The 18297-nt window shown below is 39.8% G+C and overlaps 1 protein-coding gene across 1 annotated transcript in view; it reads right to left on the bottom strand.

The window, feature by feature from the left end:
• Window positions 1–2193: 2193 nt before the first annotated feature.
• LOC126387866 (neuronal vesicle trafficking-associated protein 1-like) overlaps window positions 2194–18297 on the bottom strand; it is a 20530-nt gene continuing 4426 nt past the window's right edge. Inside the window, exon 3 of the mRNA XM_050040603.1 lies at window positions 2194–2349. Within this exon, the coding sequence (XP_049896560.1) occupies window positions 2224–2349 (126 nt within the window). The 3' untranslated portion in view covers window positions 2194–2223. The remainder of the gene's footprint in view (window positions 2350–18297) is intronic.

Below are 18297 nucleotides of genomic sequence, written 5' to 3'. Positions count from 1 at the left end.
GCAGTTGTCCTCAGTTTATAAGAAATTCAGAGCTACACCAGAACATTTATGATTTTCCTCTCGCGCTCCAAAACTAATGCATGCGGTAATTGCCGGTTGCAGTCGAGATTTTACAAATGAAGCCGAATGCCGGCTGCAGTCGGAATTTTACGACACCAGGCTGTGGGTGTCATACCGCTTTGACCAAAGGGGGCACTATAATCAACGAAAACGTAAAGTTCCGCACAGCTGCTTTAAACAGCTCCAAAATACAAAAAAATGTACCCTGGGATCTATATATATATCGTCACCTAGATTTACTTTACCAAAGGTTTATGACAAAATCACTTGACGAAACCAACTCCTGTGTCCGCACGGTGAGAGAGGAGAGGGAGAGACACACTGTGCTGCTGCCAGAGGAGCCGCTGAATGGGTTCCCTCTGAGCGGTAACTCGATAAAAGAGCCTGAGAAGTCCAGGGCTGTTCATAAAACACTCAGGATGCCACAGTTTATTCCACACTACTGAAGCTGCTCCTCCTTTTGGAGTTTTTGTTGTTGCCGTTGGTAACGGTCACGGTCAAAATATCATGACTATCACGATATGAGTTTTTCAAATCATAACAATTAATTGTGAACGAGATGATATGGCACACCCCCGAGTGGTTCTACAATAATACTATACGTAGGTAGAAACTGCTGCTACAGGGCTGTTACAGTCATTCCCCCCACTGCAAAGAGACGGGCTAAAACAGAATGTTTCAGACAAGAAGGTGAGTATAATTATGTTCAGGCAGACACTGTGAGAAAAATAAAGCGTTTCTTGAACGTTAAAGCATGTAAACATGTTCTAGTAGAAACCCCAAATACAAGAATGAACCTGAAAGTGAGCATAATATTGAACCTTTAATAAAAACGTATACCATACTGTACTGTAGCAGAGCATTGTATTCATATCCCCCACTCCTATCTCTGCTCAACCTGTCTGATGTCAAATACAGCTCATAAAAAGCTGGAAGACTTCCTTCCCTTTGTATGTCTGTGTATGAAATCAATAACGCACTGCAGGACGTCATGGACAAAACAAATATTTTCTCTCTGTGGAAAATTCCTGATATGCTTGTCCACCGATGCTACCATTTCCAAAACAAGCAGTTTTCTACTTAACCTTGGCTGCGTGCTCTGACACGACTTCAGTGTGTGAATGTAACGTGTATGTGTGTGTATGTCAACACACTGTCTCATCCAGACAGATTTCACAGCCTCTTTTGGTGCCTGAGATCTCATTCTGCTCTCCTCCGCTCTGAAGGACCTTTCAGGCCAGTGTTACACCTCTCTTTTACACACACACCTACACTTTGAGACATTTGCACACCTCTGCTTGCACACTTTCTCTCCTCTCTCTCACACTCTCAGTCGGGGTTGCCATGGAGGGAGGTTTTCTTTGCTGCCATGACAACGTGAGTTCTCTTTGGTCTCCCCTAACGACAGAAGAATTGAACAGACAGTGCCTGGGTGATGTAGATGTTTTTGGACTGGTAGCTCAGTGATTCACACACACACAGCTGAAGTCACCTGTCCTACTCTTCGCATGAGAGAGTAGCGGTAGAAGAAGTATTCAAGCTCCTTTTCTCAAGTAAAAGTAGCAACACTTAATAAAAATACACCTATATATTAGTGCATATCAGTTACTCACCTCAGTCATGTTAAATCTAGAAAGGAAATTTTGTTTTTCTACATGCCTCCAGTAAATGAAGAATCCAAAAACGGAGAAAATTATGAATTTAAGTCATAGCGGGCCGCATTTAACAACAGCAAAAATATATCAAAACATCTGTACAAACTCGCACAACTAATCCAGTAAAGTCTCATTCATCCAGTCGTTTGCTAAGCACTTTCCAAACACTGCACTTTGGTTTAACAGTAACCATTTAAATTGTTTCTGCATAAACAGTCTTAAGCGCGCTACTCGTCTGACCATGAGACTGTTTTGCAGAACACTGATTTAATTCTGGTAAGCCAAGGGGGAAATGTAAGATGAATAAATATACTGCTTCTGATTATAGAAATATTACCTCAACCCAAACAGGTGATGTTCTACTCGGACACCGATTTGAGTCACAGATCAAGTTTAGAGCACATCGTGCACCGATCCGATACCAGTACTGCATGAATGCAACTACAACTATTGTATTTACCTCATGGCCTATCCCCTCAATAAGATACGGATCAATGCAGATACAGATTCAGCGTATTGTTACCTTAAGTCTCTCAGACACCCCGTCAGTAAAGCTGATGGTGAACTCCTCCACCTTGGGAACCTTCAGCCTCTTCTTCTCTGTCTGGTACTCCGTGCGAGTTTTCACCACCACCTGGAGGACGGAGAAACAGGTAAAGCAGTTAAATACTCAGGGATGCTGAAGGTAATGGAGGGTGGATGGATGTTGTTGTAGGAGGGAATGGTCACGTCACATGTCTATTCACAGAGGTCTTACTGTAACATACCTCACATTAAATGTTAAACCATGTTATGGATGTGAAAAAACAAAATGCAGAGGCACATAAATAATGCCATGTTCAGACTACAAGATATGTATGTCCAACAGTCATTATGTCAGATTAGGCGATAATGGAGTCATAAAGTCTTGCCATGACTTGGCCGACAGACATGACAGACAACACATTGGTCCACGACCACCCATCGCTAGTCATCATTCATGACGTGTGTGTGATGTCTTCAGATTATCTGTGTCCTATTGTTATTATTATTTCAGTCACTATGGGTGTTCATGTCCCATCCGAACGGTTTTTATAATAATGTAAAAAGTGCCACCAGATGGCAAGAGATACATTTAAAGTACCGCAAGAAAACCGTGCACATCCCTGTATTCTCCACAACAAGTTCTTGCAAATGTTTCACAATAAAAGCTTTTTTAGAAAATGAAGGGATTCTCTCCACCGAAACAGTAAGGGGCTTTAAATTTCAAACAGATGCAGAAGTGTTGAGTTTGAAATGATGACATGATGCATTAAATTTCACAGGGCAAACAGGTGCAGATTAAAAATACAAATAGTAAAATACAGAGGGAATGAGAAATAAAGGCCTGTATCTATAAATGATGGCCCGTGTTTAATTTAGCCTGTTTCAAATAAAGCTGGTACCCTCTGCCGTTGTGGTGAGTAAATGGTTGCGGAGGTGCCTCTGCTATTTCACACTAGCATTTTTCCTATTTTACTCTGTGCGGTAGTCTTTCGAGGAAATATCAAAAAGGCTGGGGTGTTGTTGCCATATAGTTGTCTGCGGCCGCAGATCGCTCTGTGTTCCTATTGGTCAAAGTGACGGCTGTGACAGAGTCGTGGAAGACAAAAGGAAATCTAGCACTAAACGTGGTGTAAGATGTCATCTACTATGACACACTACATGGGATAAAACAGGGAATTGTTGTACACGACACTCATTGTTGTTCACGATCCAAGACGATACCGTAGGATGGTCGCACTGGGCTATAACAAGGCTGATATCGTGTAGTCTGATCCCAGCGTAAGACATTTGAGAAGATGACTGGACTCTAGACACAATGCCAAGGTGTAAAAACAGTTGAGAGTTTACTAAAGGAATACAATATAAAAGGCAAAGTTTAGGAGACAGTAATAAAGCACTATCTTGGACACAAAGACTTCTTTAGTACATTAGTTTTGATATTTACGGATATCCCATTGGGTATGTTTCACTATACTGTAAAAATATGTTTACTGCTTCCTCTAAAAGCTGGATGTGCATCGCCATACAGGAACAAAAGAACAGCTATGACACGGAGAACACATCCGCAGGTCAGACATATTTCCACAGTGTGTACTCTGATAAAACAGAAATGCTATAAAAAAAAGTAATTTGAAAGAGAGAGGCTGAGATGAGTGCACAGCTCAATACACAAAGGTGTAAGTAAGGATAGAAGTGTAGATGAAAGCGTAGGCTGCTATTAGATACTGGATCTGGAAAAACATAAAAGAATATACTGATAACAAATGCAATACCGCAACTGTCACTATAGTATATTGTAGTAACAGTGAATTCATGGACTCTGCTTTTATTTTGGCTTGAGATCAAACCTCAGCTTCACAATGCAAATTAAACCCAATGCACAACACAGATAGAAACTATCCTACAGGACATACTGGTGCCAGGCATGTGTTACAGCTCGACTGGATGTTAATAAGGTCTGGTGCCAAAAATCCAAGACCCTCAATCCAATGAGAAAACACTGTGTTTTGTGCTGGCAGCTAGATGGGGGAAAAAAGAGCCAGGGCAGTACAGGCCTGCCCCAGTACTGTCAGTCTGACACTCCTCAGGCAAACAGGTTTAGAGGGATGAGAGGGACACAGAGAAAAGAGATCAAGTGAAACTTCCAAACTCGTCAAATTCGTCTACTTCTCAACTTTTACTTGTGTTGTGGAAAGTATTAGTTCAAGAGAAAGCAGATTTCTTCATTAATTCAGCAGCTACAGAGGTTCCCTTGAGCAAGGTGTCAACAAAACTTATTTTTAAGCATCATCAGTCATTTTAGCAAATACTGAAAAAAATGATTATTTGCTAATTACAAAGCCCTACAGTGTCCGTAAGGATTTATGACTCCTGTCTGTCAGGAGCAAAGGATGGATTGTTTTCTCTTTCTAAGCAATTAACTTGATCAGTATCGATGTAAGTAATGGTGAGACCCAAGTTTTGATAAACCGGAATTATCCTTTAATTTTGCTCATTGGCCATTAGTCCTAATCTGTGCCCACTAGACCTGTTTAGTACGTAACCGGCTGTTCAACCTGCTCACACTGATGCACTTAAGTTAGAATATTTTACAGCAAAGTTATTCACTCACCTCAACAACAACAAAATAAATACAGCAAGAAAGTTTCCATATTACAAATAAAATAAAAATAAATATTTATTAGGGCTGAAATAGTCTGTGTATTGATACAGAACCATCACAGTATAGAGGTCACGGTTCAGTGCACGCAGCTGCCTGGAAACTTTTAGGCATACATTGTAAATAAAAAGAAATGTGCTGAGGTTCGTACAACAAGCGGATTGGTATGCCAGTCAGTCACACTATCGCAGGTGCAAATGAAATGCTGGAGCTGGAAGACCCACCTGCGGGGCTCCAGGCAGCCACAGCAGCAACGGAGAGAGACTTATGTGTAAGACAAGGACAGTATGTCAGCGTTGCCCCCAACGTTGTAGGGAAACAAATCCAACATGCTAAAGCCAACGCTCTCTCATACTTAAATGACAAAATAGCATGTCGATTTCCCTTGACTTCCAAAACGACTTTTTTATCTGGCATATAGTTTTGATAAAAACATCATGGTTTGGCGTGAAATAAGTACTTTTGTCACTAACGGACGTACGTCAAGTATGGCAGGTGCCGGTCACTACATAGCATTAGCATAGCATGCTAGACATGTTAGCAAATTTGGCTAATTAAAAGAAGTCACCGCTGACTTCAGGATGCTAACGCTGGCATCCCAGGTGAAAATCCTGTGTATGTTTGACCCATCCACCACCTCTCCAACCCACCCTATAGGGGCCTCTTAAATATTTGTACATTACGTGGTTTTTGTCACTTTTTACGCTACATCGCACAAGTCCCTCCTCTGCTACTGTAATAATTACTGCAAGTCATAATAAACTGTTTGCGCAGTTGACATATTCGGTCATTTTTGAGTGACAGCAAACTGGCTAACACACCTTTGGCGGCATCACCCCAGCAAGAGGATTTTGTCAGTCGCTAACACTTGCACCACTGTAGGAATTGCTGTACCAAACTCACATCAAATCATCACTCCTAAATCAGGGTATGAACATAATCGTGACTGTTGAGGACCATTAAATTATCTGGGTTATCCTCTCAACATTGACCAGTGGCCACATTTGCACAATCCACACCTAAGGCACTGACATAACTGAACAAAATTATTGCTTGTACCAGGTTTCACGTCATCATTGCACTTACTAAAAAGAGAAAGTGTTCGTACTGTTTTGTGCATTTACTTTATGTTCATTGACACAAGAGTACGGGGCAGATACAAAGAAGGTGTACAAATGACAAGGCGGAGGAGAGGTGGAGGAAAAGAAAGAACAATGTCTCAGTGTCCTTGTGGCTAATTGCGCCGCTTCTGCGCAGCTCTCCTTCGCTTTGAGACAAAGCCAGAAACTGCTGTGCTCACGCACTGGCTCCACTATCTGAATAACAAAGCCGTCAGTTGGCTCTATAGAAAGCTCTTATCTAAGAGTTGAAGGCCGCAGTAGGTGCACTGAATACATAGCATTAGATTGGACCCCTGAGGCTCAGGAGCCTCGTGGCATTCAGTGCAGCAACACCAGACGTCACAGTCAAAACTAATGTCTCAATTTTGCCTCAACTCTCTCTTTCTCTGACTCATTTCACAATAACGTGTTCAGGGCCTCCAGGTTCAAACACAGCAGCGCTCCATGTTGCTTCATTACTCTCTCCCCTCCTGTAAGTCTCACTGCTTTATTTCACATTACCTAATGACATGGCTATCAATCAACGTTGCCTCATTTACACAGCCCTTCAGCTATCAGCAGCAGCTACGAGATCTACTGCACAAAGTGCCACCTTCTCTGGTTAGACAGGTCCAAATACTCTGTGGGAAACCATTAATTTATGACCTATTAAGTCTCGTTTAACAAAGCTTCATGTAAAAAAAAAAAAAAAAAAAATACATCATATGAACGATGTAGGCATGAATAGTCATGATAGGATGAATGAAAATGTAATTACAACTTGCTTACTTATTATTCCACAAAGGTAGCAGCTCATTTTTCATTTATGATTTCTCATGAGAATTTATTTATATAGTCATGTGTACTTTATTTTATAGCCAGTGGCTTTAGAGCTTGCAATGTTGATTAGTTAGATAAAATATCTTCATAACTGTTGGGTGGATTGCAATGAAGTGTTGACCAGACATTCGTCATTCCCAGAAGATCCTCCAAGAACCAAAATCTTAACGACTTTGGGGCTCCCCTGATGTTTCCTGTAGCACCTTCAGATTGTCGAATTTTGGTTCAGGTTCTCGACAACTATCAGTTGGATTGTCATTTAATTCATTACAGACGTTCATGTTCTCCCCAGGATAAAGTGGTTGACACTTTATAATGCAGCCTGCAATTTACTGTGTAATTTTGTTGCATGAGTCAGGCACAAAAAACACTTAACCAGTTCCTACTGGTACTTAAACGCCCTCTAACTGTGAAATATGTTATACCACAATTAACTACACAGAATATCAGTGTTATTAACACCATTTTACCCAAACCTAGGCTTGTTTCCCAGTGCTGTAACCCATGGGTACTTCAAGCACAATTTATTTCTCCTTTCCTCTAAAATGCCCTTTTTTCCCTCCCTTTCTCCCATGAGGTGCTTTTGGGCTCAACAGTTCTAGGGGCTCCCTGAGAGACACAGCCCACTGGGGATCTTTCCGGTCAACTACAGACTCCCAGGTGCTGTTTTTTTCTGTTTTCTCTTTGAAATTGGACCGTCAGTAGAATGCTAAAGTGACTGACAGTAAGCCGGCTATCGTAGAATCCTACATCCTGCCTTGATGAGTAAGTAAGTAAGTAAGTAAAGTTTATTTATATAGCACCTTTCACAGATACTAGATCACAAAGTGCTTTCCAGTAGACAAAGCAAGTACAACAATATAACACAACATTAAAAACAAAGCACAAAACAAAGCATTAAAAACAAAGCAAGGCAAAAGACAAGGTGTCTGCAAAGTGCAAAATGTAAATAAAACTAGATAAAAGGAAAATAGTAAGAGGTTGATGGGGTAAAAGGAGTTAGTTAACCAAAGGCCTGGCTAAAGAGCAGTGTTTTCAGCTGTTTTTTAAAAGTGTCACATGACGCTGCGGATCGCAACGAAAAGGAGTCACCCAAAATCAGCCATGTAGGTAGACTGTGCAAACAGCTTATTATGACCAATACTTATGGTGAGAGGTGACGTTGTATAAAAAGCGACAAAGCCCATGTAATGTTGTATAAACATTGAAGAAGTCCCTACTGGATGAGAGGGAGAGGGAGACTGTGGTGGATGGGTCAAACAAGCACAGGACTTTCACCCAGGAGACTGGTGTTTGTAGCCCAAAATTAACTTTGACTTCTTTTTATAACAATGTAGCATAGTTTTCTAGTATGTGTCGCATACTATGCTAGTGACTTATGTGACATCTGTTACATAACATACATGACATTATGTTTGTGACAGCAGTATGTCTTAAAAGCCAAACCTTGATAGGTTTTTTGAGGGGGGTTTATAAACCCAACCATTTTACCATTACCAAAAAATAGTAGAGAATCATTTACGGGCAAGAATAGTAGACCCATTAGTTTATTACCTGCCCTCAGTAAAATAATGGAGCGAATAATATATGATCAAATTCAAAGTTATTTTTGTAAAAATGAGTTGAATACAGCATATCAACATGCATACAAAAAAGGACACTCCACGGCTACAGCACTCGCTCAGATGACAGACGACTGGATGAAGGAAATTGATGATAAAAAAATTATTGGTTCTGTATTACTAGATCTGAGCGCAGCATTTGATGTTCTTGATCACCATGTGTTATTGAATAAGCTGCGCTGTTATGGTTTTGAACCATCTGCTGTCGCGTGGGTTAAAAGTTATTTGACTGATAGGAAATGTACTGTATACTATAATGGTAGTTATTCTGAGCTGAGAGCTGTGAGTTGTGGGGTGCCACAAGGAAGCTCTTTGGGGCCACTTTTGTTTTCAATATTTATTAATGATTTTCCTCTAATTTTGAATCATACCACTATTGCGATGTATGCTGATGACTCGACAATTTACACATCAGCACATACAACTGATGAATTGACTAAGATTTTAAATAAGGAATTAGAGTTAACAGAAAAATGGATGATAAATTTTAAATAAGGAATTAGAGTTAACAGAAAAATGGATGATAAGAAATAAAGTGGTCCTAAATAGGGGAAAAACCAAATGTATAGTTTTAGGTTCAAAACATTCATTAAGAGAAGCACCTAAGCTTCACATATCCATGGGTGATACAGAGATAGAACAAGTAACCGAGGTAAAACTATTAGGAGTTACTGTAGATAGTCAAATGTCCTGGAACAACCAAGTAGATCAAAAAGTGCAAAGAATGGGTAGAGGTATGGCTATGATTAAACACTGCAGAAAATGTATGTCTAATCGTTTATTGAAGCAAGTGGTGCAGGCACTGGTGTTGTCACACTTAGACTATTGTTCTGTATTTTGGTCCAGTACATCAGGAAGTAATTTGAATAGGTTACAGGTAGCCCAAAATAAAGCAGCTCGTTTAGTCCTTCAATGCCCATACCAAACAAATGTAAGTACAATGAATGATCGTTTAGCTTGGTTAAGTGTAAAATGCAGGGTGCAATATTCACTAATATGTCAAAAACATAATAACAACAAAAACACCAGAAATATTGTACAGGACTTTAGCATTTTTTTCAGATACACACTATCATTTTACTCGACAGTTGTCTGAGGGTCAGTTTTTGTTACCCCTATGTAGAACTAATTTAAAACAGAAAACAATGCATTACAGAGCAATGGTGGCATGGAATGAATTACCATTTTTTTCTGGTCTCAGAAAGTAATGTTATGAGTTTTAAGAAAAAACTTAAACTATTTTTATTTACCCAGCAGGTATGACAGAATATTTTTACTGTCTGGACTTTATATATCTGGTTGGAAGGTGTAAAACTGAGCTATTTGCTTCCTTTTTATTATTATGGAAACTCAGAAAAGGCAATGTCAAGTGATCCTTACAAATGAATTTAAAATGAATTGTCAGCATGTAGAGCTACAGTATTATTTGGATTAGGTTTTGAGCAGGTAGAGCTACAGTATTATTTGGATTAGGTTTTGAGCAGGTGTCTTGTGTATGAATGTAAATGTATTTTATGTTCGCTGCATTTTTGGTTGATGAACTTGGTGAGACCCCAGGAAGAGTAGCTGCTGTTAAGTTCCAGCAGCTAATGGGGATCTAATAAATAAATAAATAAATGTATTTTTGTTGCATTTACCCAACCACAATTTTTTAATAGCAGTGTCATAACATTAAAGATGTGCTCAAAACTGCAACCATTCAGGGCACTCAGTGGCTCAATGGTTAGGGTGGGTGTCCCATGCACAAAGGCATTGTCCTTGCCACAGCAGCCGTGGGTTCAATTCCAGTTCATGGCCTTTTGCTACATGTCATCCCGTTTGTCACCCCCTTCATGCTCAACTCATGCTACACTTGCTTAATCTTTAAAAAAAAAAAAAAAAAGGTATGAGTGAGTGTTGGCTGGGAGAGTTCAATCTCTGAAACAGGAGCTATAAAGTCAATGAAAACAGCATTCTAAAGTCTATAACAATTCCTAGCTCTTTGCTTTGAGGACACAACAAAAAGCTGGTTCATCGAACTGTAAAAAAGTTCAATCCAATCCAACCTAACCTACATTTAGGTAAGTAATTTTTGATTGCTACTTCAATGATGCAACAAAATTACACTGCAGTCTGTGTTATAAAGTGTCACCATGAAATGTAATAATTTTGTCTATTTTTCATCTGAACTTTCATCCATCTTACAATTTTGTTTCCTTTAAAACAAGCCTAACAGCCTCACACATTGGCTGCATACTTTTAAGTTTTAAATTAAAGCTCTTTACCTACTGTGACCTTTTGATATGTCAATAAGACTGCCAGAGACATCTACATCAGTAACAGGAAGGTAAATGATTCCAGCACATACACAAGCAGCACAGCCTCTGCTGCAGTTTCCTCTGAGAATCTATTTACAGATATTCAATTAGTCATGTATATCTTCTGCAAACGTCTTGATTCGCTGTGACCTTTTAATATCTCCATGACTGACATGGAGTCACTTTTAGATATGTAATAGAGCTGCACAATTTATTTCTGTGTGGTGAAACGACTGCTGCCACACAGGAGGTTTTTGAAGTCAGGACGTGATGTATGTTTATTTCAAAAAGCACTTCGGGGCTTTTTAAGTTTTCATTTTCATATTTGGGTGAATGAACAGGAAAATGAATGACACATGAAGAAGTTGAGAAAAGTACCTTTTAGAAAAGGCAGTTTTAGCTCGTCAACTCTGTGTGTCTCCATCCTTCTGTCTCCAATCGCAGTGTTTTTTTAGATTTGATATTCCCCGTGGAAGAGCTGTCAAAACTTTTCTTTTCTCCCTGTCTTCCCCAGTATGTTATTCCTCAGACCTGTTATCACTATGATTGCTGTTTCATTTCTCATCCCCGAAGACTGAGCTGCGGGAGAGACGGTCTTTGGTGAAGTTTCAGTGTGGAAGGCAGCTGCAGACATTTTTTTTTTCCCCGTGTTTGATTCTAGTCTTTCCTTGTGAATAAAACAGTGAATGAAATTAATATGAAAGCAAGAGGAAGCCATCTTTGTGGCTGCCGAATTGGTACAACATGAGTTCTGACAGGATGAAGTGATGATATAATCAAAGGTGATAAATGTTTAATCAGCTCCTCTTTTTAGTGTTTGGATGTTTGGTTGATTTGAATGAGACATCCCTGCAGACACAAAACACAATAAAAAGTGATTCAAAAATGAGATATGCACTATTAGGAAACCTGTTCTCATGTCAATCTAGTTAGAGACACAAAATATAGCTTTCAAGACTTTAATCTACAAGATAATACCATCTCAGAGGATGTTATTATCTCTGTTTCCAATCATATTGAGCGTTGACATGGCAAACTTGTTAGCAAATAGTTGCCTGTTTACACATCCAGCAGGTACAGAGCAACATTAGTTGTGTTGTGTTTTTGGCCACCTGACAAATGTAAATCCAATTATATTCCCAATACTCCTTTTAGCTCTATTTTTGGTCTCCACCAACTCAAAATAAGACAAATACTGACTCTTAGCCTGCATGTATGCTCCATATTTCCATCAACTAGTCATCAACTCACTACATTCACATGCACAAAATATTCTGTTTACTCCGGGAGTCTGATGAACATGCCCAAACATGTAATTTATCAAGTCCAAATATGACAAAATGTAGAACAGCTGCAGCCACTTGTCATTTCGCTTCTTTGCATCAAAATAGGATTTTTTCATTTTCAACTGGTGGGGAACTTGTTGGCCCGTCTAAACACAGCCTTCCTGTTTCATTTCTTCAACCACCTTCTTGGAAAGGCTTGTGTTGTGATATTTGCCAAAAACCTGTGGCTATCAGAGTCTTACATAATGCCTAAACGTTGGCGTGTTTATCCTTCCGACCAGAAATGTGGGCTTTTCTTTTGGATCTCTACACCAGCTTTGTAAACTGTTGGCAAGTTGGTCTGTTTACAACACATCCATGTCAATGCAAAGAGGCTATCGTAAAACAGGCAAGAGACAATCTGTCGCAAACAGCGGTAAAACCCCAGTTGAGTAGCATATTACAAACTGCTACATGCCCAAATAATGCTATTAAAACCTGAATAATGTCAGCATATCTGACATGTTTTAATCAGAAAATGCTACATTCAGAAAAAGGCCTAATTTGGAAAGTCTAAAAGGAATATGCTTTTGACATGACCAACATCAAATTCAGACTGTTGTCTAAATTGGAATAGCATAGTGTTATTGCATAGACGTAGCCACTGTGTCCGTCTGCTATTTGGTCTTAGACAGGTAGCATACAGTACACATAGCATACAGTGAATTCTTAGCAGCTGCCTCTAAAAATGACATTGAAACCAAATATATATATATATATACATATATATATATAATCTGATAGATGCTAAAAGGCTCAGTACAGCACAGGGTCACTGCAGATAATTCTTTGTGGATTTGTCACTACGAGCAACACATTTTTAAGATACACTTATTGATTTGATCTATTGTTAATAAAAAAAATATTGATTACAGCAGCCCACTGTTGGTCTCTCAGGAGGAGCGCTGCTGGTTCTCTCTTCACCCGGGTTAAGTAAGAGCAGTTATTTGCATTCCTCCGGCATCAGAAGTGTAAATCGATCTCTGTCTACACAGCTAGAATAAAAACCAGCAGAGCTCAGAGTCTGGAGGAGCAGGACTGAAAACCATTGGTCCAACCCCTGCAGTACTGTTGCATTACACATTTCAAGAGCGTAAAATGCAAAAGCAACGGCTATCGAAGGCACAGGATGCATGTTTTTCATTAGTTTCAATTCAAAAGAAATTAATATTTCCTTTGTTGTTTGTTGTAATTAGTTTCTTTTATTCTGTCTTTTTTTTCTCAGAGGTGTCTGCTCAGTTTAGCTGGAAACTCATTTCCATACACGCATACAGACTGTGAATTAATTTAAATAATTGAATTTAATATTATTAACTTAATTGTATTATTTAATTGACTTTTTTTACAAATTGATTGAAAATCTACTTTGATAATATTAAAGCTAAAATGATTAGTTGATTAATCAATTCGACAATCTACAGAATTTTTTTTCCGCAGCTAGTTTATATTATATTTTGTATTTATATCCTGGAGGTTTTGGACTATCTGAAGTAGGGACCTTGGACTGGGGATATATTAATATATATTTTCCATTATTTTTTGACATTTCATAAACAACTGGCAGCTCATAAAAAATATATATTGTTAGTTTTGGACCTAATTCATATACAAAGGTGGGATTTTAACTGGAATAGGGTTTATTACATACTGTACTGTAGTTTTTATAGTTAAATGCAAAATGAAAAATTAATCTAATTTTTAAAATAAAACTTTACATGACCTGTCGACAAAGTCTGACCTTTAGTAAGCTAAGCTAACAGCCTCTATCAGTGTACAGGCTTTCCTTTTCATAAACAACATGCAGTGAGTCATTTCTATAATACATTCGGTTGCCATCAGAAGTCACAGCTGCCGCAGCCTTTGTGCACAGCCAGTTAGATACATTTCAGAATAGGTTATGTATAATTTGTGATCATTTGTCAGACTAAACTTGGATGCTGGCTCATCTGGTTTCCTCACGTCCTCGCAGCACACAAGAAATCATTTATCAATCTATTACTGATTAAACAGGGCTGACTGAGGTTTTCCTGCTCCCAGGATTTTCCTCCCTTATTCATGAGGACAAGAACACACAGACGTAAAGAATGAATGAGACTTAAAAGCTGCTCCAGAGGAACTGAGGAGAGAAACAAGAAAAGAATGAGGGTGAGCGAGAGGACATGTTGGACAGAAAAATAGAATGATTATAAGTCTGTCGTAGCCTTTGAAGCAGGTCTCTGTACCTGCGCTTTGCTCTCAGAGAAACAACAAGAAGAAAGAAAAGATCTGTCTTTCTGTCTGAGTCTCTCCACCCTCCTCCTGTTGTTGTTGTTGTTTGTTTTTTTCAAACCAGCAATCCAATCAAGATATTGGTGACCCAGCGGTGCCTGTGACGCGTCCCTGCCCAGATGGAATCAAATCTAATACCGCTCTAATGCCTCAGCCTCTGCAGGTCGCAGCAGCATTGTTATGTGTGGGTGTGTGAGTCCGTATGTGTATGAACTCCTCTGTGACTGCACCCCGCCCCTGCAAATATCCGTGGGTAACACTGTAGTCTGGGAGGTCATGCTGTCATCAGGCAGGATCAGGGTGAAAACAGCTGGGGTCGTAATTGTAAAGCTGCTCAGAACGGCACTGCTGATCTGGGGTACTAGTAAGGTCACATGACCCTATAAAGCTCGCTTTAGCTTTAAAGGACAGACAGAGCATAACTGGTCACAGATCAGATTCTGAAAGGCTGATTAAAGCTGATTAACAATGAACTCTCTCTGGGTGGGGCAGGAGGCAAAAACAACAACCTTGAATTCAGCAGGATGATGGAGATTTTCATCACAAAGATATTATTGGTGCACCATATTTTTAGATTGAAATGCCTCCAACAGTATAACACTGATATTGTTTTTGGAGCAGCTATAACAGATTTCTTTTTAAGTATTGCATGACAATGTGAAATTTCTGTAACAATATGAGGTCACTCATAGTGATGAGCATCCAGACAATAATCATTCAAATATGCAGCTCCCCTCAGCTTTACAGAGCTTTATAGTGAGTTTCCTCTCATTGTTTACCTGGTCAGCCCACAGCTTACTGTTTTGGTTCACTCTCACCACTCTCATAGCGTCAAACTCAGCCGCAGCAGGAAGAAATTCTCATTTGAAATGGTTGAAAACCCACTGTACACCACCCACTCAGCACCAAACAGCAGACAGACACAGGTAGCGACTAGCTGGTGAACACAGTGGAGCATTTAGCAGCTAAAGAGACCGATATTGTCCTCAGAAGTTGGTAGAGACCAAAACAAAGTTAAAAGAGAGTGGCTATTGGACTTACATTCACCAGGTGGCCTGAGGGACTGATATTGTTGCTCTGTATCTGCTGGATATGTCCAACCAGGGGCAGAGCCACACATTGGAAACATTTTGGGCTTAGCCAAAACCTTCGAGGGGTACAGGAGGCATGTTCCCCAGCTATATGCACTATTTTTCAAGCCATTTGAGATACCTAAAAGTCTGTAAATCATTTTGGAAATCATGTTAGCTGCTAAGGAAAAAAATAATCTTGTAGAGCCTACATCCTATTTTGTATCTGTTCACAAAATGTATCTTTTATTCTAAAACCGTAACACTACAGAGATGACTCTGATGATGACTAATTTTCACTCCTGCCACCTAAAAAAGGGTCTGATGTTACTTTTTTTAAGTTACATAATATAGGTAGGGTATTCATTTGGCAAAGACAGCATTACTAATCTTTATACCTGTTTGAGTAGAGTTCACAGAATGAATGTTTAGGTGTCTGGTACACCCTGGACATGTCACCAGACTATCACAGGGCTGACACATAGAGACAAACAACCATCCACAACTATGGGCAATTTAGAGTTACCAATTAACCTGCATGTCTTTGGACTGTGGGAAGACGACAAAGAACCCTGGAGAAAACCCACGCTGACACATGCAAACTCCCCGCAGAAGGACCCCCCACCCTGAAATTGAACCAGGAACCCTCTTGCTGTGAGGCAACAATGCTAACCACTGCCCCACCGTGCCGCCCAGATCCTCAACAATGCAAGAACATGTGGTCTTCAATACTCTGAACTGAAAATTAGACCAACAGAAATACATTTACTCAATCATATTGAGACAATAGCACAGATTCAGGACTTTTGAGAAAACATTCAGGGCTGGAGCCCCAGATGCCACGCCCCCAATGCTCCATCCCTACAACCAACAAACTGGCCACACCAATATATCGGCCGATATTAGCTCATTGCAGATGTATCGCATCAATAAATGACAAGACACTGAAGTACAGATATTCTATGGTTTGTCCACCAGAGATTAGTGACAAGTGTATTTTTCAACTCCAAACTAAATAAAGAAAATAATATCTTAAACTTAAAAGATGATGATATGTTAATGTTGAGTTTACAACTTGCTTCCACTTCCCCCAAGTGATCAAAAAAATTAATTGCAAGTTTAAGGATTTTAATTTTAAAAGTAGCACTGAAAACTGGCATCAAAAGGAGTGTGAACATAGACATACAGTGCAGGATAAAGTATAGAATTCCCATTAAATTAACTGTGACAGCCATCATCAACACCTCCCACACTCTGTCTAATTACAGATTTCCTTATTATTTCTCTTGGCCACTGTTGTGGTTATGCATCACTTGCCAGGAAGACAAATTCTCACACTTACAGCTGGAGACAAATTCAAAGATTTAACAGCAAATTGACCTTTACAACTCCCCCACAGTCCCTTTTAAAAACAAATGGACCCATCTGCATTTGCATAATGATTTATGAAAAGGACTGCTTTTTTTGGCTTAATGCCTGTAATTGTGGACAACTTAAACCATCGCATGCAGTGGCTGAACTAACCATTTCTCAGTCCTGTGAGTGAGCAGCATACAAAATCTGCATCAGCTGTCAGCAAAGCATCCAAAAGCAACAGAAATCCTTGTGCTTGCGTCTCTCGAGGCATGTAGAAATTCACTGATAGTCAACAAAACAGCAAGCCTTCTTCTCTGACCTCTTTTCCTTTCAAATGTCAACGACAATAACTGGCTGGTATATCGCAGGAGCTTATACTTCACCCAGCTTATTTTCTCTGTCTCTCTAGCTGCTCAGGAAATCAGTAAAACACACTTAAGGAATCAAACAGTACAGTGACATGTCAATGTGTGTGTGTGTGTGTGTGTGTGTGTGTGTGTGTGTGTGTGTGTGTGTGTGTGTGTATGTGTGTGTGTGTGTGTGCCATGATGGCAGCTTCAACTACAGTATGCCGCAATGTTCTTGAGTCTAGAGGGACTGATCTAATCAGTGTAAAATGTCTGACAGCTCTATGAATGTCATGTTACGAACTGATGGCTGCTGACAGAAACGACTTGTCACTCATGTATTTTACACACACACACACACACATGCTCACATGCCTGTATTGTACACACACTCAGGAGGGCTGTGTGCGATGTCTGTGTGTGTGTGTGTGTGTGTGTGTGTGTGTGTGTTAAACGAGTGCAGTGAATGACAAGTCAGTTAACAGGTGTATGAAATGGAAAGGGATTGTGCCTCCCTCAGCAGAATACACAGCGAGGGTTCAGGCTGCACCGTGTGTGTTTCTGTCTGCAGCTGCACCAACGGACGTCCATTTTTTGGAATTTTTCTGTGAATCCTTGACAATAAAACCACTCGAAGAGATTCATCCCAAAATAGAATCTTTTTTTAAGGGCCAGGCGGCAGGTAAATAGCAGTTTTTTGACCTTGAATACGATGCTATTAAAGGCTTCCTCTTAACTTTGCTGTATTTTTAAGGACCCCCATATTCATGTGATGCTTTTCCTTTTTCCCCCAAGATCTCTCCAAAGTTTTTTTATTTAAGAAGACAAAGGCTGTTTGTTATGATGGGGCAACCTGAGCTCATTCAGAAGTTGTCAAATACTGGCACTTTGGCAGTGATGTCCATATCAGACACCGACAAAAAAGCTGTCCTTTCATGTCAGCATGACATGCGGCCGGGTGCCATCAGTGTGTAACCGTGTCAGGGGGAACGTGGCTGGAAAACAACTTTAGTTAAAGGATAACTTCAGTATTTTTCAACCTGGGCCCTATTTCCCCATGTGTATGTGTGCGTATGACCTGGGCCCTATTTCCCCATGTGTATGTGTGCGTATGATTCAAAGGTACAACTCGTTTTAAAATTGGTTCAGTATTGAGGGAGGCGGATGCAGCCG

The sequence above is a fragment of the Epinephelus moara genome, chromosome 3 (genome assembly GCF_006386435.1).
Source record: "Epinephelus moara isolate mb chromosome 3, YSFRI_EMoa_1.0, whole genome shotgun sequence".
NCBI classification, from domain to species: domain Eukaryota; kingdom Metazoa; phylum Chordata; class Actinopteri; order Perciformes; family Serranidae; genus Epinephelus; species Epinephelus moara.
This window is presented reverse-complemented; position numbering and strand designations above follow the sequence as displayed.